We start from the raw sequence: 24,756 nt of genomic DNA, 5'->3' as shown, positions 1-24,756 counted from the left end.
AAGAACTGTGGCAAGAATGATCATAAAATGGGGCAAAATTCAATAACTGTGTTGTTTAGCAACAGAAACTTTGGGCTCAGTTGTAATCATAAATCCAGGACTATCTGTACATGGAAAAACCCATATCTCAATTTCACTCCATTACATGCATATTTTGAACTACAGCAGCTGTTTTGATTCTTTATTTTTACCAGTATTCACATTATGTGTGAATCTGAACTCAAGTAAAGAACTGTAGATAAATTGCAACAGTCTGAGTGGACAGGCAATCATAACCACCAACAATTTTTATTTTTATTTTATTTTTTGGACTCCTGCTTTAATAAGATCAAGCTTCATACATTTGACAAAACTTAATCCTTTTTTTCCTGAAAAATGGGAGCCAACTGACAAGAGACCAGACCAGGAGAGTAGCACATGTGGTTTCACTGGAGATATATTTTCTTTGGAGAGTAGCACATGTGGTTTCACTGGAGATATATTTTCTTTGGGAAATTTAGGGTATAGAATATTTGTCCATGTTTAATATTTTAGGAAGCATTGTGATTACTTTGGTCAAAGCAATTGTTTTAATAGAGCTTAAATATTTATGGATTTTTTTTTAAAAAAAAGCAAAACAAAAAATCTTTTCATGGCTATCCAAGGAAATGCTACCTTGTTCCAAGATTTTAAGGAAGATTAATTAATAATTTAATGATTTAATAATTTAATAATTCATGTCAAATTTCTATTCAAATTTGCACTGGCAACTTCATAATTTTTACCTTATTCTAATTAAGCTGTTTCACATTAACTGCTGCATAAATGACAGCAAAAATAGATGCAGGCTTTCTTAAGAAGTCAAGGTCTTGATTACTTGAGTTCATTAAAGATCCCAGTGCACTCAGAGGTGGAGAATAAGGGTGTTAAGTCATGTATCTTGGCCAAATTCCAGTTTAGGTAATTACTGCTAATCTCCTTGCCTAAATTCCCCATCCAGTTTTAATTGGATGTAGACTTCTTCACTAGTTGCTCAAACGTCATATAGCATTTTAATGACTGATTTAATCAGTTCTTAGGAGTTACGCCAGAACAGCAGATTAAGGCAGAAGGCCAAATCTTCTGTCTTCCTTACTTTCAAAGCTGGGAGGTCTGTTTAGTCCTGCAGATATCCCCAAATAGATAAAAATTATCTATCAGGAGAGAGAGTGGTGATCCTTATTGGTTCCAGAACAAACAACATTATCTGCTAGAGATAATGTTATGCTAGAAATCAAGCAGGCAAGCCAACAACCAGAGGCATTGCAACAAATATTACTTGGTAGTATATATCTTTTTTAAAAGGTACAAAATCTACTATTTTGCTCTTACATACTGATAAAGATATAGCAATGCTAGGCTTCTAGAATCTGAATCAGTGTAGTAAGTCTGAAAATGAAATGTTGCAAATGTTGCTTTGTTACTTGGTCACACAGGTAACCTTGTTATGACTTAATATTATGGCTTAATATTTTACCTGGAGCCCACCTGCTGCGTCTGAGAATTATAGTAGGATTATAGTTTAGTCAATACCCCAGATAACTCTGATTTATTGGTAAGCCAAGATTAAAAACATAATCTTAGTGCTTCAGATGAACCCAACCATTACATTCTCCAAATATGAAAAAGGAATATGCATATTTGACCTTGCTTCCCCAATTAATAATTGTTATGAATCCCTTTGACTGACTAGACAGGGTATAATAATATGAAAATAATAGAGATTGGTATAGTGGTTAAATGCTGGTGGTCTAGGAGCTCTCCCTTAGGCATGAAAGCCACTGGGTGGCTTTGGGCTAGTAGTCACTCTCTCACAGCCCAACCCACCTGATAAGGAGATTGTTGGGGGAAAATAGGGAGGTATTAGGTATTTGTGCTGCTTTATGTTACATATATAAAAAGTGGCATAGTAATAAAAAAACCCATTATTTCTTTGGAGGCTTAGTTGCTGAGATGAATGTTCATAGCTCGACTCTGGCACTCAAAACTTTGTGGTTGTGATGTATTCTACAATAAGTGTACAGAAAATAAGACGTGATTTAGAACCAGGACTGTTTGTTTTTTATATTTAGAATTATAAGAGATGCAAAAGCTTAGGTAACAAAATCAAGAGTTGGTCAACCTTTGGAATAGGTACTTTCTCATCCCTACCAGTATATTTCCTGGTTCTTCTGCAGCCACGCTGTTCTCAGTATCTCCCCTCTGACTACAAGGGCATCTTAGAAAAGGGTCCACAAGTGTCAGGGCCATTTCTGGAACATTAACACCTGATCAGATTTCGGTTTCATATTCTGTGCAGGATGGACGGAAGAACACAACTATAAGCAGCTGCTCTCCTGCCATCAATCCCCCCCCCCACACACACACACCCTCCATCAGCTAGCTTAAAATAGGCAGCATCTCATTTTTGATACAGGAGCTTCCACCACCAGTGTTTAAGTCTAATGAAGACCTCACTGTTGCCAGAACGAGGTGTTCAGTTTTATTAAAGTTATCAGCATGACTATTCTTAAATCCCTTTTTTCCTCTTTTGATGAATCTGGTTCTTGGTAAAAATTTAACTTTCCTGTAAATATTGAATGAACTGCAATCCCCTTCTATTTTTTAATTTGCTGTAGCCTATTTTGCTAAGAAATTGCACTTATACAGAAAAATTTTAACAAACTTTTTGTTGTTACATCCAGGTAACAAGCATGGTAAGTATTGTCAGTAAAACAAATATATACTTTAGCTATGCTTGGCAGAGATATGTGTATACGTATGTATGCACACACATATATGTATACATATATATATATATATATATATATTTAGTAGCTTTAACTATATTGTTAGCCTGTTCTGCTTCTAAAAGAGCTGTTCAAATTAAAAAGCTGCTCACTTCTCATTACTCTGTATGAGCTTTCAAGGGAATACTTGTGTGAATCTGTATTCCATATTGGATGGCATGCATTTCTAGCCAGCATGCTTGCAACTTTGCTTGTAATCATAGGTTTGCCTCTTAGTGCTTCTGTCCCTTCATTATTCGGTCTTACATCCAAAGTTGAGCAGTTCCTAAAACCATGATTTATCCCATGATTTTAAACTTTTGAAGTAAAATGTAAATTCCATTGAAATCATTTCCATTAAAGTCAAATTTGCTGTTGTTTATACAGTAGTAGTCACAAATGATCTCTGAGAAAAATGTGAATGAATATAATATAATTTCTATTTGTCAATAAATCAGTCCCTGGATAGTATTTGTTTGGAATATTGCCCATTTCAGCCCATTCATGCACAGCTTGTAACTCCAAAGATGCTGCGGCTCAATGGGACAACCCCATACAGGTGGAATCTATGTGTGAATGGCACAAATGCATGGATGCTATCAATCAAATCAGTGGTGGGATTCAAATATGTGAACAACTGGTTCTCTGTGTGGATGCCGCTTCTGGAAGTCCATTCTGGGCCTGGACAACAAAAAAATAGCTACCGGTTCTGCTGAAGTGATGTGAACTGGCTGAATCCCACCACTGAATCAGATGCATCTCTCTGTAGCAGTTGGCTTTCTCCACATCATATGAACCCCCAATCTTTTATCTGTAGCCTCTTGGCAGCCATATATCCAAGCATGCACATTTTTTTTGTTTCTTACTTCAAGATTTATGTATTTATTTAGTAGAGGCTTAAAATCACAGTAAAAAAAGAGAGAAAAGGGATTATAAGCAGTATAAGAGTAAATTAAAAGCTGAACTAAGATTAATCCTCCCTGTTAAAATATTGTGCTTAACCCTTTAGAAGTTTTCTAAAATCTAATTATTAGTCAATAATAATCACTTTAATTTCAATGAGTCAGAACAATGAATTAATAAAAAATTCTGTCTAATTCAAGAATCCTGTCCTTATTTAATAAATCAAACAAAAATGTAGATATTAAAAGTCTTAAGAGAAATATAAAATTCAAATGCAGTGTTAGTCCATATGTAGAATTATAATTCATAAATGGTTCTTTGTTTTTACCTTTATGCATAATCCCATAGCTTGATTTGTTACTTTTCAGACATGCCGATTCCCATGTGGGCTTGTATATAATACAGTATAGGGATCAGCCATGCTGGCATTATTCCAGTCCTATACAGAACTTGCATGCCTTTGTTTAGCAATGACATTCCCTTTTAAAACAGTTATTCTGTCTTTCTGACATAGGAAGGAAAATGTTAAAACTAGCAATTCTTGCTGCGCAACAGCCACTGACATAATGTTAGAGATTGTTAAGCCAGAATCCAGATCTCTTGGTCCAAAGCTGGAACTTGGACTAGTTAAGTTCTATGACTCAAGAGTGGCCACCTATGGGAATATAAGTGATTGCCTTTGTGTGATTAACAAGGCAAGTCTTATATCTTAGGACATTAGGAAGTAAGAGACAACAAGTGGCTGTGTTCATAAATTCATTATTAAGCAAACTGGAAACAAACCAGCAAAATAATTGTGGCTTCATTAGCTAATTCCTAGCTTGTTTCTTCTCTTTTTAGCTGTTCTTTTCTTGCACCCTCATGATTGATTAGAGGATTAGGCAAGGGACAAACCCCCAAAGTAAGACAAAATCCCACAAATCATGTATCCCTGTTTGCACATAGTGCTTGAGATAGAATTGGAGTCAGTAAGCCAATAACAAATTCTTATTTAAGTCTATAATTTATTATCCTAAAATAAACCATGCTTTATTCATTCAGATTTTTTATCCAAAGCTAAACCAACTACGTTATAATTTGCTACAATGTTTTCAGGTCCTGATTCTTGCTCTAGTTGCCCACAATTGCAGTATAGTCCTGAAGGAATCTAGCCATATCTCTCTATTTCTAGACGTCCTTCATTACTAGAGCCAGTTTGGTCTAGTGGTGAAGACACCAAGCTAGAAAGCAGGAGACTGTGAGTTCCAAGTCCTTCCTTAGCCTTGAAAGCTAGCTGGGTGGTCTTGGGCCAGTCTCTCTCCCTCTCTCTCTCTTTCAGCCCAATCCACCTCACAGGGTTGTTGTGGAGAAAATGAGAGGAAGAAGGTGTGTTGGATATGTTTGCCACTTTTGAGTTATTTGTAAAAATAACAAAGGCAGGATAAAAAATAAGTAAAATAAATAATTTTAATTGAATGATGTTTGGAATAAAACGTTCCCCAGTGTCTGGATATTTATTCTATGATTCTTCCTGTATATATCAACTTTTAAGGTAGAGTCCACCCTAAGTATTTAAACCAGGGGTGTCAAACTCGCAATGTCACGTGACGTGTCGTGACGTATTGTGACTTTTTTCCACGGCCGCCGATGGGGTGGGCGCGGTTTTGCTATGATGCATCCAACCCATGGGCTGGCAGTTTAACACCCCTGATTTAAACCTTGTTCCTTAGGAAGATATTCAGTGCATGTGTATACTGTATATTCTTTAAAGAAATAGGACGCGGTGGCTCAGTGGGTTAGGACTCTGAGCTTGTCGATCAGAAGGTTGGCAGTTTGGTGGGTCGAATCCCGAGTGCCGCGTAGCAGAGTGAGCACCTGTTACTCGTCCCAGCTTCTGCCCACCTAGCAGTTCGAAAGCACGTAAAAATGCAAGTAGAAAAATAGGGACCACTATAGTGGGAATGTAACAGCGTTCCGTGCGCCTTTGGTGTCTAGTCATGCCGGCCACATGACCACGGAGACGTCCTCAGACAAGCGCTGGCTTTTCGGCTTTGAAACGGAGATGAGCATTGGCCCCTAGAGTTGGAAACGACTAGCACGCATGTGTGGGGGAACCTTTACCTTTACTTTTTATAGGGACTTAACTATGGCTGGATTCATTGAATTCTCTGCTACATTTTCAACCACTTCAGATAAGACTTACTCTAATTCTTGGAAACTCCTGCCATGCATTGTAGCGCTGCCCTATTTCTCCTTGCTGTTCAAATCATAGAACACACAGCAGCCTTTAAAATGACTTTCAGGCTTCTTGAGAGTAAAGAAGTTAGCCGAGGTCTAATGTGCAAAGGATTTGCATTTATTTTAGAGTTTACAGATGTGCATATTTAAACGAAGACTTTATTCTCAACTAGCAATGGGACTTTATTGCGGTTTCAGAGGTCCATTTTCAGATCAGCAAAGGACCTTGCCTACTTGGTTGTGGCATCATCCCAGTTTTCAATTCTCATTCAGTCGACTTCCTACTTTTTTTTCAGTAGAGAATCTTTTTTAGAATTAAACATTATAATATTGAGCAAAAAAACTTTGCCCTGATGCAGTTGGAATGTATTTTATTCCCCCCCCCCCGCTCCCCAAGCTACATTTTTCTGCATGGTATGCTCTGTATTTTTCACATTTCCTGTGCTGTTTAATTTTAGCACACATGCTTTCTAACTGTGCTTGCTCAGTGTGCTTTGTTGGGTCTGGAGTATTAATGATTGCCTGTAATTGTCATGTTAAAGGATCAGACTGCAAAGGACAAAGCACTCCAGCACATGGCAGCCATGTCGTCCGCTCAAATTGTGTCTGCAACAGCGATTCACAATAAGTTGGGTTTGCCAGGAATTCCCCGTCCGACGTTCCCTGGAGCACCTGGAGTAAGTTAATTGGCTAAAATAAAAATATATTTTCCCCCAAAAGCGATTGACAGGATATGCCTAAAATCAGTTAACTTATCCATAAAAGGTTCTTCCCCTTTTCCATTATAAGTCTTTTGGCTTAAAAATGTGCTTAAATGAAAGCAACTTTTATTCTGTAAATCTGTGTTTCATTTTTCTCTTTCCTTTTGCCCCAATCTAGTTTTGGCCTGGGATGCTACAAACAGGACAGCCCGGATCTTCTCAGGAGTAAGTAGGAAATCAAGAAATCGGCATCTCTGGTTCCGTATGTATGTTTACATATGTGATAGTATGGAATATTTGCCTGATTTCACTTTCAGGTAGCAATTGCCTCATTTAGTGACTGTTTGCACTTACAGCAGTGGTGAAAAAGTAACTTAGTGATCAGTTCTTGTATTTACAATCTTCACTAGTCTGTAAAGCAAAGAAAAGCTGAAGTAAGATCGTAATTACAGTCACAGTTTTATTTAATGACTACTTCACTGAACAATCGAGTGCCAACTGAGGTCTCTAAACAAGGACTACCTGTTATTGGAAATGTCCAATAGAATTTAGTCACTTTCTCTATAAATGAAGAAAGTTTAACAAACTAACTGGTATATAGCATTTGCATGATCAAACTTTTCTGTAAAAATAGTAATTCCTGAAATTTAGAAAATGCCCCAAACATTTCTACCTTACAGATAGTCCTCAAGTTACAACCACTTGTTCAATGGCCATTCAAAGTTATGACGACACTGGGCAAAGGGAATTTATGACTAGTCTTTGAAGTTGTGACTGTCCGAGTGACCTCATGATTGTGATCTGGGCATTTGGAGACCAGCTCACATTTATAGTGTTGCAACTTTTCACAGTTACGTATTGCCATTTGCGATCTTCCTTTCTGGTTACTCGCAACTAATATTTTAATTATACACCACCCAGTGTCACTCTGTGAGTGAGAAGGGTGGTCTCTAAATTTGATCAATAAATGATGAAGTCAATGAGGAGGAGTTTGCAAGGTGCTCTGGTTAAGTCACTCTGTTCCCAATGCAGTTACATGATGTTGCTCATTATGACCAGACCATTTAGCGAAAGAAATTCTGCTCCCAATTATTGTTATTGAGCAAGCACTGCCTGTATTGTCATTAATTATAATCACAGTTTTGAGATTCAAGCCATTTTAATTACATAGTATTATTAGATAGGAAAATCGAGCTTTTGATAAATCGGTTTAGTTCCTTACTTCTATATATATTTAGTTAAGGAACACAGGTAAAATATGCATATTAGCCTAAGAAATAGTAGGATAGCAACTTCAGGAATAGCTGTAGTTCATAAGGTGATAGGAGCTTGGGGGAAAAAGGGGTACAAACGTCTCACATCCAGTTTCTCACTGCAGCAAAAATCAGGCTGAACAATAGGATGGGTAAAAAAACAACCACTCTCTCTTCTCAATCACATTATAGCTTTAATTGTTGTTAGTCCTGCTTATGCAGTCTGTAGAATGTTTGTTATACTTGATAATGTTTCCAGGTAAAACCATGTCCTACTTTATTTTATCTAGAACAAATGACATCAATCAGAAAGTTAAAATAATAATAACAACAACAACATTAATTGGGAAGAGTATTATTTTTAATTTAGAATTCAACAATTTAAACAATAACCAGTGGAAAAAGGAAAGATAATATTTTTGGTCCAGAGGACTGATTTGCAATTTTGAGAGATACCTCAGGCATACCTATAAAATGGCTGCTATGAAGGTTGTATCCAGTCAGAAAAGAATAATTTATGAACATGCACCTATGTTCCCACTTTTATCTCCCAACATGCACCTAACTTCTGTTTCATCAAATGAAAGTGAATGAATCTTAGATACTACCAATGAATCTTAGATACTTTTTTTTGCAAGCCCATAGAGTGTGTTGGTCCAAAAAGCATTTTTTGGAAATAAAGATGATACACAGCTGCTATTCCTAATTTTTTTGAAGGGGAGGAGAATGTCAGATGTGGCACAGAAGGGTCAAATTGTCTTCCGTTGCAAGTTAGAGCTAACACCACAACTACTTCTTGATTTTCTTTTGTACTACCGTATTTCATTCTAGGCTCTACATTCAATAAACATCAAGTCACAGAATTAGGCTTGTCTTCTGCTCAACAGGAATGTCACCAACCCAATTTCCAGCCCTCTGTTAAATGCATACATATATTTAATGTGGCATCCAGCTTGCCTCTGTCAAATTCCACATGTTAACTGAAGGCAGTTTCTTCCTTTAGTATTTAGTGTCAAGGGAAGTACATGTGCAAAGGATTTGTGGCATATCCCTTGACATCTCTTGTGCAGGATGTCAAGGGTCACACTCAAAAATGGCAAAGGGAAGTTATTTAAATTTAATAAATAAATAAGGGATGGGTGGGTTTCAGAATGAGAGTAAAAAATGAGTACCTTAGACCAGGTGTCCCCAACCTATCTGGCCCAGGGTGGAGGCGGGATGGAGGCACCCTTTACACTTGTGAGCACATGCATGGGGCTGCATGTGCACAAACAGGCCTGTGATTGTGTGCACGATGCTCAAGTGACACTAGCACCCACACAATGCTGCAATGCTAATGTGAGTGGGGAAGTTGCGCTTGCAGCAACGATAGCACTGTCATGATGTTGTGACACTACCACAAATGGAGTGCATGTGCTCATGGTGATGTTAGCGCCCTCCTGATGCTCATGGCCTTGCTGGTGCCTACGTGATGCCGCAATGCTAGTGCGAGTGGGGTGTGTGAGACCTTTTCATTCATCATTCATTTCTTACAGTCACTATAATTTTAAAAATGCAGCAAGAAAGGACAGAATTTTGACTCCTTCCATTTTAGTGAGGTCTGGGGGCTGCAAAGAGGTGATGGTGGACATATTTCAGTTTAGCTGTCTTGTACATATAACATGATTTTATATGACTTAATAGGCTGCTGTGAGTATCTTGTCTAAAAAGTAGGTACATTTTAAAAGAAAGCAAATAAAAATGTTGAAAGCTATTTAAGAAGAAACTTATAATCCAGAAGTCCACTCCCACCCAAGCTGCATACTAAAATTTATTGAATGTCCAGGAAATCACCTAATCAATTACTAAAAAGATATGAGTATTTCTGGTTTATGCTTTGAGTAATTCGACTTTGTGCATGTGTTCGACTGATGAATGACAGTAGTGAACTTGGCACCCTAATTAAAGTAACTTGAGCAGCTGAAGGGATGGGTGGAGTACATGTCTCTTTAGTAGGCCCATAGGAGATAGTTTGTGTATGCCTTGGCAAGTCATTTTGCAGGCAATGCAATTCCTTCTCCTCAAGACAAAAAGGTGCATTGGGAGAGGTTGTGCATTGCTCTAAGCCAGGGGTCCCTAACCTGTGGGCCACGGCCAAGTAAGTGGGCCATGGCCTGCTGGTCACCGGGTCGTGGGACAGGCTGGCCAGTGTGCACCCGTTTGCACGCACCCCCCCCCTCACTTGTGCTAGCACTGCAGCTTCAGGGTGCAAAAACAGGACATTGCACCATGGGGTGCAAAAACTGGCCGCCTCGGCGTGAAAACAGGATACTGCTGCCACACCTCAGGGTGCGAAAATGGGCCGCTGCCATTCTGCAAGTCACAAAGATGGACACTGCCATACCTCTGGGCATGGAGACGGGCCACTGTCACGCTGCAGGGTGCAAAAAAAGGGGTGCCACTGCACCACAGGGCACAAAAACAGGCTGTCGCCACACTGCAATGCACAAAAACAGGTCACCTCCCCACCGCGGGGCACAGAAACAAGGCGCCATGCAAGAATGGGGCAGGGCTAGTGAGTATCACTTGGGCGCTAGCCTTGCCCCGTTTGCAGCACATGCATGCTTGCAGCCCCATGTGCACGCACACGGACGCACGCATGTAAAAGGCTTCCCCCTCCCTTTTCCTCCAGTCCGCCAACTTAACTGTAGCTGAAAGAGACTTCCGTACATGCACAATGGAGACGTTTCTTCACTCTTTTACTGGGATCTGCCAGAGGAACCCTCAGAGTGAGATAGTGTGGCCAGTACACTTTGCAGTTAAAGGTAACAAGGGAATAATGAATTGCTTTGCTGTCATAGCAAAACACTCCAGCGAAGCTTATGCATGGCCCTTGTTTATTGTGCAAGAAAGAAGGAATCCTGCCACCTTAAATCTCCCAGAATTAAAACCAGGTCCATATGTTACCCATAAAAAGGCAGGAACAATGGCAGATCTGTGATGCAGATGATAATCATGTTTCCCAGTAAGGATCCAAAGACTCTATTTGTGGTTAGCTTGCAGCTGAGTTAAAACTTATATCAAATGCTCCTTAACAGAATTTGCCCCTCCTCTTTTTTTAGTCAATAGTTTAGTAAATGCATTTATTAAGGTTCTATTTTTAATATAAAATAATATCTACAATAAATATTATTGCACTGGATTGAATTACAATGAGATGAAATATACTTATTTTTATTGATAATTATTCTAAGTAATGGTGTGTGATTTCATTGTCTATTGGTTTGTTTCAGCATAAAGCCATTTGTTCAGCAGGCCTATCCTATACAGCCCACAGTCACAACTCCCATTTCAGGTAACATTTATTAATTTGTCTGTGGCGGGTGAGGGTGGATGGAACTCAGCCCATATTTAATGCTCGGCACAGGTTGTGGTTGTTAAACATGTATCAAAATACGTAGGAAGTTTGGTAGCCTCTTTATTTAGTTTAACAATAATGAATCTATATGTATGTGAACCTGTGCACATAATTATTTGCACATTCATCAGTAGTTATAGAATATGCATGGGGCTTGGTTAACAATTGCTCCCGCTTCTGAGCACAGCGGTAGCTTGATGTGTATTCCAGAATTCTGCACAGTGGAAGCATTAATGAAGGAGCAACTCAGCTAAAATCGTTCAAACTGTCCTTGCTGGCAAAACAGTGAAATCATTGCAGTGTCAAGTTGACCCTGTAAACAATTGCTGTTCTTCTTAATTTTTAAATTTTATTCCATGCATTTATTTCATTCCACTCTTCCTCCCAAAGGAACTTTCAGAAACCATTCACAAGAACCCAGTAATTATAAAACAAACTCTCATGCAACAATAGGATAGCCCGATTGAAGTACCAGCATGAAAAATGCAGCTCAGTTCAAAGACAGCTGAATAGGCAGCCTAGTCTTGGGACACTTGTCATTTTGCAAATAAATGTCTGAGCAAACAAATGTGCCTTCAATTGACCTTTAAAAGACAGCATGAAAGCCAACCTTAATTACATCAGAAAAGTGCTGTTTAGTAGCTCCTTCTGGCCACCATCTTGCAAACCACACCCACTGATCTTCATACTAATGTGAGAGGTGATGGGTCAAAATTACACTAGCCAATAATGTTTTATAGGCTAAAGTCAGTAGTTTGAATTGGTGGTGCCAGGGAATGCTTAAAGTAGCGATCCCCAATCTTTCTGTCTTTGTGGACCGGCAGTGGTGATGGGGGAGGAGATGGTTCTGAGCAGCAGCAGGCAAGCACGCTCCCACATGCAGCTCCAATTGCCAAGCCGCGGGTGCGTACACCCGCCACTCATGCTAATATGGAGCTTCACACATGAGAGTGCAACACATGCAGCTCATCCAAGTGGAGCTGTGCATACTCGTCTGCCCCTTGCATGGGCCAGTTCTGAATGCATTGTGCCTAGTACCGGGCCACAACCCAGGGGTTGAGGATTCCTGGCTTAAAAGGCCAGTTTCCCATTAGAAAACAGTCAGCAGCTGCTTTCTGCATCTGTGAAACTTCTAGAAAGTTTTCAGGAGTTAAATTTGATAGGTATAAATGGATTCTCTGTGCTGTTACATAGCTTAAAGTGATTTTGCAGCACTGAAAAGAAAATTGTATGACTCTTTCCACTCAGCGGATTAAAAGCTTGATTGCACTTGTGGATTGCATATAGATGTGGACTTTGTGTGGACAAATATAATGAAATATGGAATTCATTTATAGAAAATATACTAGGTTAACCCCCCCAAAAATCCCATGATAATTATAGAAATGTATTAGAAATTTATTTGCATTTGAATAACATTTCCAATATATAACTACATATAGAATCATAACTAGTAGTCCTCAACCTACGACTATTTTCTTTATTTACTGTTAAATTTTTATCCTGCCAATCTCATTAATACAGTGATTCTGGGTGACTGTAATAGAGCCTGCCTATTATGGTCACATGTCATTAACAGTGATCGCCTTGCTTAACAATCCCCGTAACTTGCTGTCCCTGTTGTTAAGTGGAACATGGAGTGTGTCAGATGGGGGAGGCTCTGGAAGGTCTAGCACAGGCCCACCTGGCCTGGGACTCCAAGGCCTCCACCACTTCCTGAGACACCCTGCGTTTTGTTTCCCAACCCTTGGGGTCCCCATAGCCCCATACGCCTGTTTTTCCCCTCATCATTGGGTCTCCGCAGGCCTACTCCCCCCCCCATGACCCTGCAAGGCTTGGGCCTCCTCCACACCCCTGTTAGCCATCACCCACTTACATTTTGAAACACTCCAGATCTCCTGACCTTGCAGTGGGGAAGGAGGGCAGATTACTTCCTCCCTCAGCATTCCTGGACTGATCACTGTTGTTCTGCACTTTGTAGCTACCTTTGTATTTTGAGCTAGTTATTCTGTCAGAATTTGCTCCCTTGTTTGTCACAGGTCCCCCTTGCTCATTTCCATGGGCTCCCCAAGATGATAATGCTCTAGGAAATCTTAAATATTAGTCTTGCCTTAATATGTACATATGTGGCTGATCATGGATGGCTAGAATACACTCTGGGGCTGTAAAATATCTGCAAAAAATGATTACGTGATGTACCAGTATTTTAAAACTTACCGTTAACAAATGAAGGAATTATAAAGACCCTGAGCAACAAAATCTTGTAAAAGTTTCATTGGTTCACAAAGAAGAATTAAAATTTGGAACTAAAGTAGTACACATTTAAATGTTTGCTTTAAAATTAAAACGGATTCTACAACTGTACTGTTTCTGTTTATCAGAACTAATAAAAGCAAGCAGGAAAATAATTTAGCTTGCAACCATTTACCATCTAGAACAACCAATAAATTGTTAATTTTGTAACTTTTTTTTTTTAGGATTTGAACCCACGTCAGCTCCAGCACCCTCTGTTCCAGCTTGGCAAGGTCGATCTATTGGAACAACTAAACTCAGGCTCGTAGAGTTTTCTGCTTTTCTAGAGCAACAAAGAGATCCAGATTCTGTAAGTGCTTCTCCAAAGTATTTGTTCGTTCATTCATTCACTCACTCACAAGTAGTCCTTGACTTACTACCACAATTAAGTCCAAATTTCCAGTGCTAAACAAGACAATTGTTAAGTGTGTTTTGCCCCATTTTACAACCTCTTGCCATAGTTGTTAAGTGAAACAGTGCAGTTAGTAACACATTTATTCAGTGATTCTGCCTTCCCTGTTGACTTTGCTTGTCAGAAGGTTGCAAAAGTTGATCACATGACCTGTCACACCTCAGCTGTCATAAAAACGTGTCAGTTACCAAACATCTGAATTTTGATCACTTGACTGTGGAGATACTGAATCAGTCGTAAGTGTGAAAGGTATCATAAGTCACTTTTTTCAGTGCCATTGTAACTTTGAATGGTCACTGAATAAACGTTTGTAAAATTGAGGACTACCTGTATTAAATTTTTCTGCTTCCCTTCTCACTGTTACAGTGACTCTGGGCAGTTTACAATATAATGAAAAGGTTAAAAAGGGTAATACAAGGTGATTAAAATTAAGAGGATTAAATGGAAAGCTAAAAACCAAGAGAATGGGTGACATGAGGGATGGGGATTTTTTCTTTACCCCATCAGCCACCCTCAATGTGTCATGCCCCTTTTGGGGTCTCAGGCCAATTAACAGAGCCAAGTTTTCAAGCTCTTCCAATAGGCCAGGAGTAGGGGGGGGGGCAGATCTTACCTCCAATGGTAGAATATTCCAGAAAATTATTCTCCTGAATCTTGCCAGCCAAAATTTATGGGCAGATGGAATCTGAAGTAGGCCTTGTCCTCTGGAGCTAGTCCCATTGGGATGAGAAATGGGTTTATACCATGGGTTATTATCCTGAACCCATGCCATAAAGGGCTTTAAATGTAATGACCAACACCTTGAATTTATTGAGAATTGAGTTGTATTATAGATATGTTTATAAGAGCTTGATTTTTCAGCTTTTGAACCTTTTTTATTAACATTTAATGTGCAATTACTGGTTAGTAAAACAAGTAATTCCTGGCAGCATAACTTTTGTTCTAGTTCTGTAGATAGTGTCTTACTTGTTATAGTTTTTGCTGATTTAATTTAGCCCAACCGCCCCACCACTCAAAAATCTCTATGAGATTTAGCAATATTCAGCCAAAATTTAAAATTAAGGATATACATTAAACTATTATATTATAAGTGATTTCAGGGTCATTTATTAGCTATGTTAACATGGTGAAATTATACATTAGGCTTTCACTCATCTTTCATCTTAATTTAATTTAAAATTTAAAAATAATTATTTCGACATAACTGTTAGATTTTTTTAAAAAAAACTGCAGAAGAGAATAAGTAAATATCGAAAACTGAACAATTTGGAATCAAACATAAAAAATTGGATGTTTTTGTGCATTTAAAATCATCTCTGTCATTCGTCCAAATCCATTTTGTTCACTCAATACATCCTGGCCAATCTTGTCTTTTCAGTTTACTTACTGCTTATTTCAGATGTTTTAAATCTGTGTCTTAACCTCCTAAAATCTGTATACCTATCTTTTCACTCCACCTAAACTATTTATTAGGAAATCAGATGTTTCTGCTTTGTACCAGTTTTCATAATTCATAAATGGATGTGTTCACATGTTTATTTTTTTTCATTTATTACACTTACGTGCCACCCGTTTCACCAAAGGCGACTCCGTATTTTAAACTATACTTTGAATAATGATTTGTCGAATAAATAACAAGGGCTGGGTTCATATATAGAGCAGTGCTTCCCAAATCTGTGTAAATTATCCAAAATTGGGTAAAAGTGGGGTTTTTGGGGGTGTAACTGCACACAAACCACACACACAAAAATCAGTCACAATAGGGACATTTAAATAAGAACTTTCTGATGAGTGATTTTGGGTAATGATGGAAAACGTTTGAGAAGGACTGACTTAGACTAGCATAACTCATACTTTATGTGGCTGGATTTATGTTATCTCACTAATGTGACTGGTTTGAACTGAGCTTAAAAGGACATGTGAATCCTCCCAATCACCCCCTTCTTTCCTCTTGATATCATTTTCTACCTGCTGGGATCTCTCAGGAACCTGCTGTTAGTCTCCTGTTATTCTTGATGATTATCTCCTGACTAACCTCATCAATACATCTCTGTTGGGATGATCACAGTGTAAAATCTCTCAACCTCTGTTCATCTCCTGCTGATATTCACTTACGTTTCTCATCACCTTCTCACAATCAGCATAACAGATTAAACAAATCTTTTCTCCTGAGTCATCTTGTTTTTGATTATTGTTCAGATTGTTCTTATCAAGAGATTTATCTACTTGACTCCCACCAAAAAGCTAATCAATTCTTTTTTGTTGTCCTTTTTTCTTTGAAATCATCCATTGTTAATTGGTATTCCCTACACCCCAAAAACAAACACCCCCTAACATGCTGTGGTCATATTATGCTTTGATTATCAATACTTTTTCTCTCTGGGTCTCCTTCCTCATACTTTTATTTCTGTTGTTCTCTTCTGCCAGCATTCTTCTTTCTCTCACTGCTTAAATATTTTGGATCCCCAGGATAGGATGTGGTCCTCCCAAATCTTAGATAGAATCTCTCAGTACTTACCCAAAATGTACCAATGACACAAGATCCAATCTGGGTCGGTCACCAGGACTAGAGGTTTTGACTTTCAACCTTTCAGATTCGTGCAGGACCCCATCCTCTTGAATTATGAATTTGCAGTTCTACATCATGCAAGTGAGAAAATGTAGAAAAGATCTTACAAGTTTTTTCTGTCAGAAATCTTAAAAAAACAACATCAGCTTGAGTAGACAATATTGCAGTAAGTGAAGCAATAGCCAGTCTCACTCTCTGTATGGATTTCTTAAAATTGGAGATTAAGAAGTTAGAAATTATTCTGTAGAATTTTTATACTATAAAACTTGCAAAAAACCTGTAGCAATATTAAGAGATCTCACTTAATAACATTGTACATTGCCATAGGCCGCCCAACCAAGCAGAGGAAATAGATGAACTTTTTGCTAGTCAGCTAACTAAGGTATGTAAGAAGCACATCACAATATTAATGGGGGACTTTAATTACCCTGATATCAACTGGGAGACAAACTCTGCACCAAGTGGAAGATCAAACAGATTCCTGACAAACCTAGCAGACAACTTTCTCTCCCAAAAAGTAGAGAAGGGAACTAGGGGATTAGCCATATTGGATTTAATTCTCACAAACAGAGATGAAATGATAGAAGGTGTCGAAGCCACAGGAACCTTGGGGGGAAGTGATCATGCAATATTGGAATTCAACATTCTGGAGGCACAAGCAATAGAACACAGCCAAACTAGAGTCTTGGATTTTAAAAGAGCTAATTTCAATAAACTTAGAGAGACCATGGGAAGAATTCCATGGATGAGAATCTTAAAGGGGAAAACAACTCAAGAAGCTTGGGAAATTTTGAAAAGTGAGATAATAAAGGCCCAGTCTAGTACAATACCAACAAAGAAGAAAAATAACAGCTCTCAAAAGAAACCAGCATGGCTGCATAAAGAACTCTCTGATAAATTGAAAGATAAAAAGGACAAGTATAAGAATTGGAAAGAGGGGCACATAACTAAGTCAGAATATCAGCAAATAGCCCGTGCCTGCAAAGATGAAGTGAGGAAAGCTAAGGCTCAAAATGAACTAAGGCTTGCGACCAAAGTCAAAAATAACAAAAAATGCTTCTTTCAACATATAAAAAACAAGAAAAAAGTTAAGGAAATGATTGGTCCATTAGTGGGGGAAAGTGGCAAGAAGGTGACAAGCAATAGGGAGAAAGCAGAACTATTTAATTCGTTTTTTGCATCTGTCTTTACACAAAGGGAAAAAACAGTCCAACCTACCCAAACCAGTGCCATAAAAAACAGAATAGAAACGCAAGTTAAGATAGGCAAGAAAATGGTAAGTGAGCACCTGTCCAGCCTAGACGAGTTCAAATCACCAGGACCAGATGGAGTATACCCCAAGGTTCTCAAGGAACTGGCAGACGTGATCTCAGAACCACTGAACTATATTTTTCAAAGATCCTGGAGCACTGGGGAACTACCAGAGGACTGGAAGAGAGCTGATGTAGTTCCCATATTCAAAAAAGGGAAAAAATAGATCCAGGAAACTACAGACCTATCAGCCTGACCTCAATATCTGGGAAGATTCTGGAAAAGATAATCAAACAACAAATCAGCGAACACCTTGATGCAAACAGTCATCACTAAAAGTCAACATGGGTTTGTCAAAAACAGATCATGCCAGACAAATCTTATTACATACTTTGACCAAGTGACAAAACTAGTGGACCAGAGGAATGCTGTAGATATAATTTACGTGGACTTCAGTAAGGCATTCGATAAAGTAGATCACAACCTACTACTTGATAAGATAGAAAAATGTGGGTTAGATAGCATTACCACCAGATGGATTCGTAGCTGGCTGACAGGCCGTACTCAGCGTGTGGTCCTCAATGGAACCGCATCTACATGGAAGGAAGTGTGCAGTGGGGTGCCCCAGGGCTCTGTTCTGGGCCCAGTGCTCTTCAATATCTTCATTAATGATTTGGATGAGGGGATAGATGGGGAACTCATCAAATTTGCAGACGACACCAAGCTGGCAGGAATAGCCAATACTCCAGAAGATAGGCTTAAGATACAGAAGGATCTGGACAGACTTGAACACTGGGCACTATCTAACAAAATGAAATTCAATGGTGAAAAAAGTAAGGTTCTACACTTAGGCAGGAAAAATCAAATGCATAGGTATAGTATAGGTCAGACATGTCTAACACAAGGCCCGGGGGCCAGATCCGGCCCGCGAAGTGGTTTCATGTGGCCCGCGAAGCCATCCTGGAAACAGTGAGGGAATGGCCCCCACTGCCTTGGCCCTGGCCCAGAGACCCTCCTTCTGCCAGAGACCCTCAGATCTGTCCCACTCCTGCCCAGGCCCCCATAGGCACCCTTGATGCGAACGATGTAGAGCTGGCCACGCCCAACCAGTAGGCCATATGCACTCTAGCCACACCCACCCAGTAGGCCATGCCCACCCAGGCCACACCCACCCAGCCCCCTGAGGGCAACCACAATGCTGATGCAGCGCTCAATGAAATTGAGTTTGACACCCCTGGTATAGGTGGTACCTTGCTCAATAGTAGTAATTGTGAGAGAGATCTCGGAGTCTTAGTAGACAATCACTTCAATATGAGCCAGCAGTGTGCTGCAGCTGCCAAAAAAGCCAACACAGTGCTAGGCTGCATTAACAGAGGGATAGAATCAAGATCAAGTGAAGTACTAATACCACTTTACAATGCTTTGGTAAGGCCACACCTGGAATACTGCATCCAGTTTTGGTCACCACGATGTAAAAAAGATGTCGAGACTCTAGAAAGGGTACAGAGAAGAGCAACAAAGATGATTAGGGAGCTGGAGGCTAAAACATATAGGGAACGGTTGCTGGAATTGGGTATGTGTAGTTTAATGAAGAGAAGGGTGAGGGGTGACATGATAGCAGTGTTCCAATATCTCAGGGGCTACCACAAAGAAGAGGGAGTCAAGCTATTCTCCAAAGCACCTGAAAGCAGGACAAGAAGCAATGGATGGAAACTAGTCAAGGAGAGAAGCAACCTAAAACTAAGGAGAAATTTCCTGACAGTTAGAACAATTAACCAGTGGAACAACCTGCCTCCAGAGGTGGTGAATGCTCCAACACTGGAGGTTTTTAAGAAGAGACTGGACAGCCATTTGCCTGAAATGGTATAAGGTTTCCTGCCTGAGCAGGGGGTTGGACTAGATGACCTCCAAGGTCCCTTCCAACATTATTATTATTATTATTATTATTATTATTATTATTATTATTATTATTATTATTATTATTATTATTATTATTATTATTATTATTACAACATAATAATTATATTTATATAAATATATGTTTTAAATTGGCTTCTCTATGGGATATCACAAAAGAGTAAAAACCAATTTATTTAGTTTGTTTTCCTATAGAGAAAACATATTCAACTGAACATTTTATAAAGATTCCCCCTTCCCCAAGGAGATTCCATGAACACATGGAATTTTCGATCTTAATTTTATTCAAAAGCTTGTGAACTACAATAGTGTGCAGAGGTATTTTGAGCTTTTTGTACATACTGTATATAACTCTTTTCCCTGAGACAGTGAGTATATGTGCAAGGAGATATTATCAAGAGTAGAATAATAGAGATCAGAACCTTGCCTAAGAGGAATCTTTACAACAATAAATCTATGAATAAAAACTAACAGCACAATGGTAAGAAATATTAAAGGAAACAATAATGGTTCATTTTTCAGTGCTACTTTTTGGAACACTGAACAAACGTTAACATTAGAAGTAAAGATGATTTATCTCTTATAAGCTAAGATATCGATGTCAAGTGACCCTATTAATACTTTGGATCAGTGATGATACATGTTTTAAAGATTGAGATCCCGTTCTCATGTTCGCATTGTTCTGGTATTTGCTGGTAGATCAACCTGTATGGGTGATTGGTCATTACCTGATCATCAATTTTTCAGTCAAAACCCATTATTCCCTTCAGTCAGAGAATGTGGAATTAATTGAATTTAGCACAGTATTGCTGTGATTGCTTCTTTGGTTACTGATGACAGCCATACTGCAAATAAAAAGAATCTGAGTAAAGGAAATAACTAATTGGCTTGAAAAGTTCATGAACAGAAATAAGACTGATGTAAGGAAAGAGTAACAGTAAATATTTCTTCCCTGTGTAATTTAAGAGAGACTCGGCAGAAATGTTATGCCATAAATAAGAAGTGAAGTTGTGTGTCGTGCTTGCACCAAAAGGCACCCTACAGGTAGTTATGAACTCATGACAGCCTCTTAGTTTGTTTTACAAAGGTTTTGCAAAAAACGGGCACTTAACTTCTGGGTTTTGGCAAAACCATGCCCATAGCGAATTATTGGTTAACATCCATAGTGTTCACTTTACAACCACCACATTCATTTAACAACCACCACAAAAATGTTACAACAATTGACTGCAATGGGCATTACGATTGTATGTCAAACACTTCCTGAAATGAGAAGAACCTTCATGGAAGAACCACAGACAAATAGAAAGCCAATTCAATGCAATGTTGGCCTTTGCTGTCTGTTTAGATGCTCACTGGATTTGGGAATAGATTTGTCATAATTCTCCCACCCTGAAAATATTGGGATGCTTTGCAAGACCAATGTGGATTTGTTTTCACAACAAAACTGTTAGCTGAAGTCTCTTTCTGTAATGGTAAAAAATACATAGTATAAGTAGTCTTTCTAGAAATATTTTACAATATGTTTCTCACCATCTTTTATTTTAGCTGTCGTTTAATTGAACTAGGGAAGGGTGCTGGGGAAGGGGGGGATGTGAATGAGACTCCAGCTTGACATAACAACACTGAACCTAGTGTGAATATCAAGGTTGTTGAAATCAGAGATGATAAAGAATTGGCTGGCTGGAGAGCTGCAAAGGAAGCCGGCGCTTCAAGCTAATTGGGGAATGTGATTTATGACTGTAAATTGAAGGAAGGAATTGTGCTTTGATACTATGTGCCCAGGGGAGGGGAATTCAGTTTTTGGCTTCGATTATGTCCGTGCCGATGCCATGCTACTCAAATAAAGATTCTTTAAGGTAAACAATGCCTCAAAGTTCTTTGAAGAGTTTCATCTGCTGGAACCATGATATTTGGTTAATTTAGGCCACAACGATAATGAATCTTACATTTCTATTTTCCTCTGTAGAATGTTCTGAAACAAACACAATAGATAATCTTTTTTATAACTATAATAAACAAAGCTTGTAATGTTTATGGCTTCCCACTCTTCTTAGGTTTGGATTGTGGTAGTTCTTTAAAATCAATGCCATTTTTTAGTTGTATGTTGGTAAGTAAAACAAATGCATCACTAGATAACAAAGATTTGTCTTCCTTCCTTTGAATTCCTAAATGGGTTATATATGTTTTTATCCCAGTATTATTTCACAAGAGCCACTTTTCTGCATTCTTCAAATATAAGAATGTTTAGTAAGAAGCTGCCATCTCGAGGCTATATGGGTTACTTTAAACTATGCATTCATGAAAGTACATTGTCAACCTCTTTATACTTTCTGTGCTCCCTAGTGCGACAATTTAACCTTCTTTTAAACAATGGCTACAACAGTAAAACAGCTTAGGATGTTATATTGAAAACAGTGAACACTGTCGTGGTCAAATATCTCTTTAGAAACAGATGTTATTTTATCAGGGATATTTGAGATTGAAAGAACTGACTGAAGGACATATATTCACGATCTTTTCAAATCCAGATATTTTTGACGGAAACTCAGTTGTAAGGGGTTTGTAACTGGAGTTTTTCCAGTAACAAACACTCTTCATGTTTCAGCTAACCAAGGCACACTATGTTATCTTGTTGGAAAATGTTGAATTCATAGTTTATGTGTCAAAAGTAAGAACGAGTGGAATCCTTCTGTGTCTTGACAATTTTGAACAAAAGCAAACCTAGATTTCTAACAGAAAGGATGAAAAAAGGAAGTTTGATTGAGCTTTCTTTCCCAGTTCCTCATCATCACTTTAAAGAATCCTTTTGGTGTAACCTTCTGTTATTGAACATCAATTTGGAAGGAATAGAGTAAGGAGTAATTTAGCTGCTCTATTCCCTTTTTCAAATTTCCCAGCTTATATCTTCTACTTGTTAGTGTATGCAGATCTTCTAGGCTCTTCTCAACCATGTCAGTGATTTCTGAAGCATATGGACAGTTGCCTCCAAGTTGTTTATTGTTCGCTAGAAACATGTCATAAGTAAAGGAGTAAGACATTCTGTAGAGTATAACACTTACAGTAATGCAAGAAGAAAATAATCATTCATGTAATGTCAAAATAAAACATTAATGTTCTAAGAATATTGTCAGATGAGACCAGACCATCTGTTGCTTTAAAACATATTGGATTTTTTTTCCTGCTGCTATAGCAGCATCTGGTATTTTCAGAAAGATCTGCAAACAACTGTAGTAGCTTTACAACTGTCTTCAACTTAAATTGCACTGCCTTCTGTAACAAATTATTTTAGTTTCTGAATTATGTTTTTCTAAACTGATTTTCCTGGACTTAAAAACAGAAGCAACCAACCTGAGACATGGAGTGGGTGAATTCCTCTGACCTAAAATCTCCTTTGGAGTCTGCTAACATACATGTTCCAAGCCAAACATGTCATAGCATGGCAATTATTTTCTGATGTTTTGTTGCTGCCACTGCTGCTTACTTAAACCCAGATGGGACAGTTTTATTCACTTACATTGATAAATAAAGTTTATGGAAAACTATTGCTACTATGTGCCTAAGAAATCTAAAGGGAAAGCTGTGCCAAAATGGCAGAATCAAAGTATGCTTGCATCTTTATCAGAAGGCATACATCTAATGTTCAAAACAAATCTATACCAGTCCAAGGTTACTTCTAAATTATGTTTGCAGTTTTACAGTTAATCAAGTTTTAATGCATGTAGAGCCCCAAATATTTTGAACAGAGGACATGGATATGTACAGGCAGCAGTTCAAAATGGACACAGCAGTGTCCTTCATATTATGTAACCTTGCAAGTTCCCCTTGTTTAGATGAGCTCTACCATCAAGGTAAAAAAAGAAGGTAGGGAATTTAAATATTTTGGAGACACTACATTATTTATATGGATTAATGGTTCAATTGTGCTTACTATTTAGTATGAGTACATGGGATTACATCCCAAATCCTACACTGCACTGAAGTATTCAAGATTATAATACCCCCAAAATTATTTTTAACATATTAATCTGCATTTTCATACAGTATGTATGCAATGGTTGTAACACAGCTGTGGGATTTTCTTCTCTTAAAGGAGCTAATTAGAAGTGGTAGAACTACTAAGAGTAGAAACTGAGCCAATAAATCCTGGGTTTTGATGTATCAGACCACATGGGACTTGCTAAGTCATGGTGGCCAAGTGTGGAATATTCACTATCAGTCTACAAGTGGTAATTACTATAAATCCATACAGTTGTCTTCCATGGGTACCAGAAGATTGGTAGGACCTTGTCATTAATGAATTGATTAATTCATTCTTTTGTGTGTGTGTGTGTGTGTGTGTGAGAGAGAGAGAGAGAGAGAGAGAGAGAGAATGAATTGGGGAATTCAGATAACATGCTAAGCCAATATAAATTATATGGTTTAACATGGTTTATAGCCACATTGTTTTTGATAGAAGAAGGGTGGTGGGATCTAAATGGAATAAGTAAATTAAGATTTTCCCCTCAGGCTGAAAAGATTCTCACATAATATGTGAATAAATCTCTTCTTTCTTTGAAACAGCCTCTGTCTTAACCATGGGAGATTCTATGTAAGCCAAAACAAAAATGTTAAACTAAATTCCTAGCCATTTTTTAGAACTGATAAACAGTATGCATGCAACTTCATAATCCTGTGTTGGTTCAACATCCAATTAATCTGAAGTTCTTGAAGTGTGCTTAATGTAGCATCTTAATCCAGAATTCTAAAGATACTGTAGAAAGAAGCCTGAGAAATAATCCAGCTAGCATCCCTATGGATATTTCAGTATAAGTGTTTGGAAACAAGGAATATGAAGCCTAACTTTGGAACTGACTTATTTTTATTAAAAAGATACAGCCTGGTACATATTGTAAGTCTTTTACATACATGTAAAGTGAGCTTTTGAAATTAGCATTAAAGAGCTTAAGTAAGCTTGTTGCTTCTGCATTGTCCCATATTTGCGAAGACGCTGTATGGTAATTACTTGGAGTTACAGAATAGGATGATAATTACTGTAATTCTTGTGTAACTGATCGG

At 38.3% G+C, this 24,756-nt stretch overlaps 1 protein-coding gene across 5 annotated transcripts in view; it reads left to right on the top strand.

Moving 5' to 3' along the window:
* Positions 1–24,756, top strand: part of TEAD1 (TEA domain transcription factor 1) — a 255,181-nt gene that overhangs the window by 209,599 nt on the left and 20,826 nt on the right. For all 5 annotated transcript variants that reach the window (XM_081339496.1, XM_081339492.1, XM_081339493.1 and 2 more), the window contains 4 exons: positions 6,449–6,583; positions 6,786–6,832; positions 11,133–11,194; positions 13,735–13,859. In XM_081339496.1, coding sequence (XP_081195622.1) covers positions 6,449–6,583; positions 6,786–6,832; positions 11,133–11,194; positions 13,735–13,859 — 369 coding nt within the window. The remainder of the gene's footprint in view (positions 1–6,448; positions 6,584–6,785; positions 6,833–11,132; positions 11,195–13,734; positions 13,860–24,756) is intronic.

This window comes from Vipera berus (genome assembly GCF_964194415.1).
Source record: "Vipera berus genome assembly, chromosome: 1".
NCBI classification, from domain to species: Eukaryota; Metazoa; Chordata; class Lepidosauria; order Squamata; family Viperidae; genus Vipera; species Vipera berus.
The sequence above is the reverse complement of the archived record's forward strand: the minus strand, read 5'-3'. Positions and strand labels throughout refer to the sequence as shown.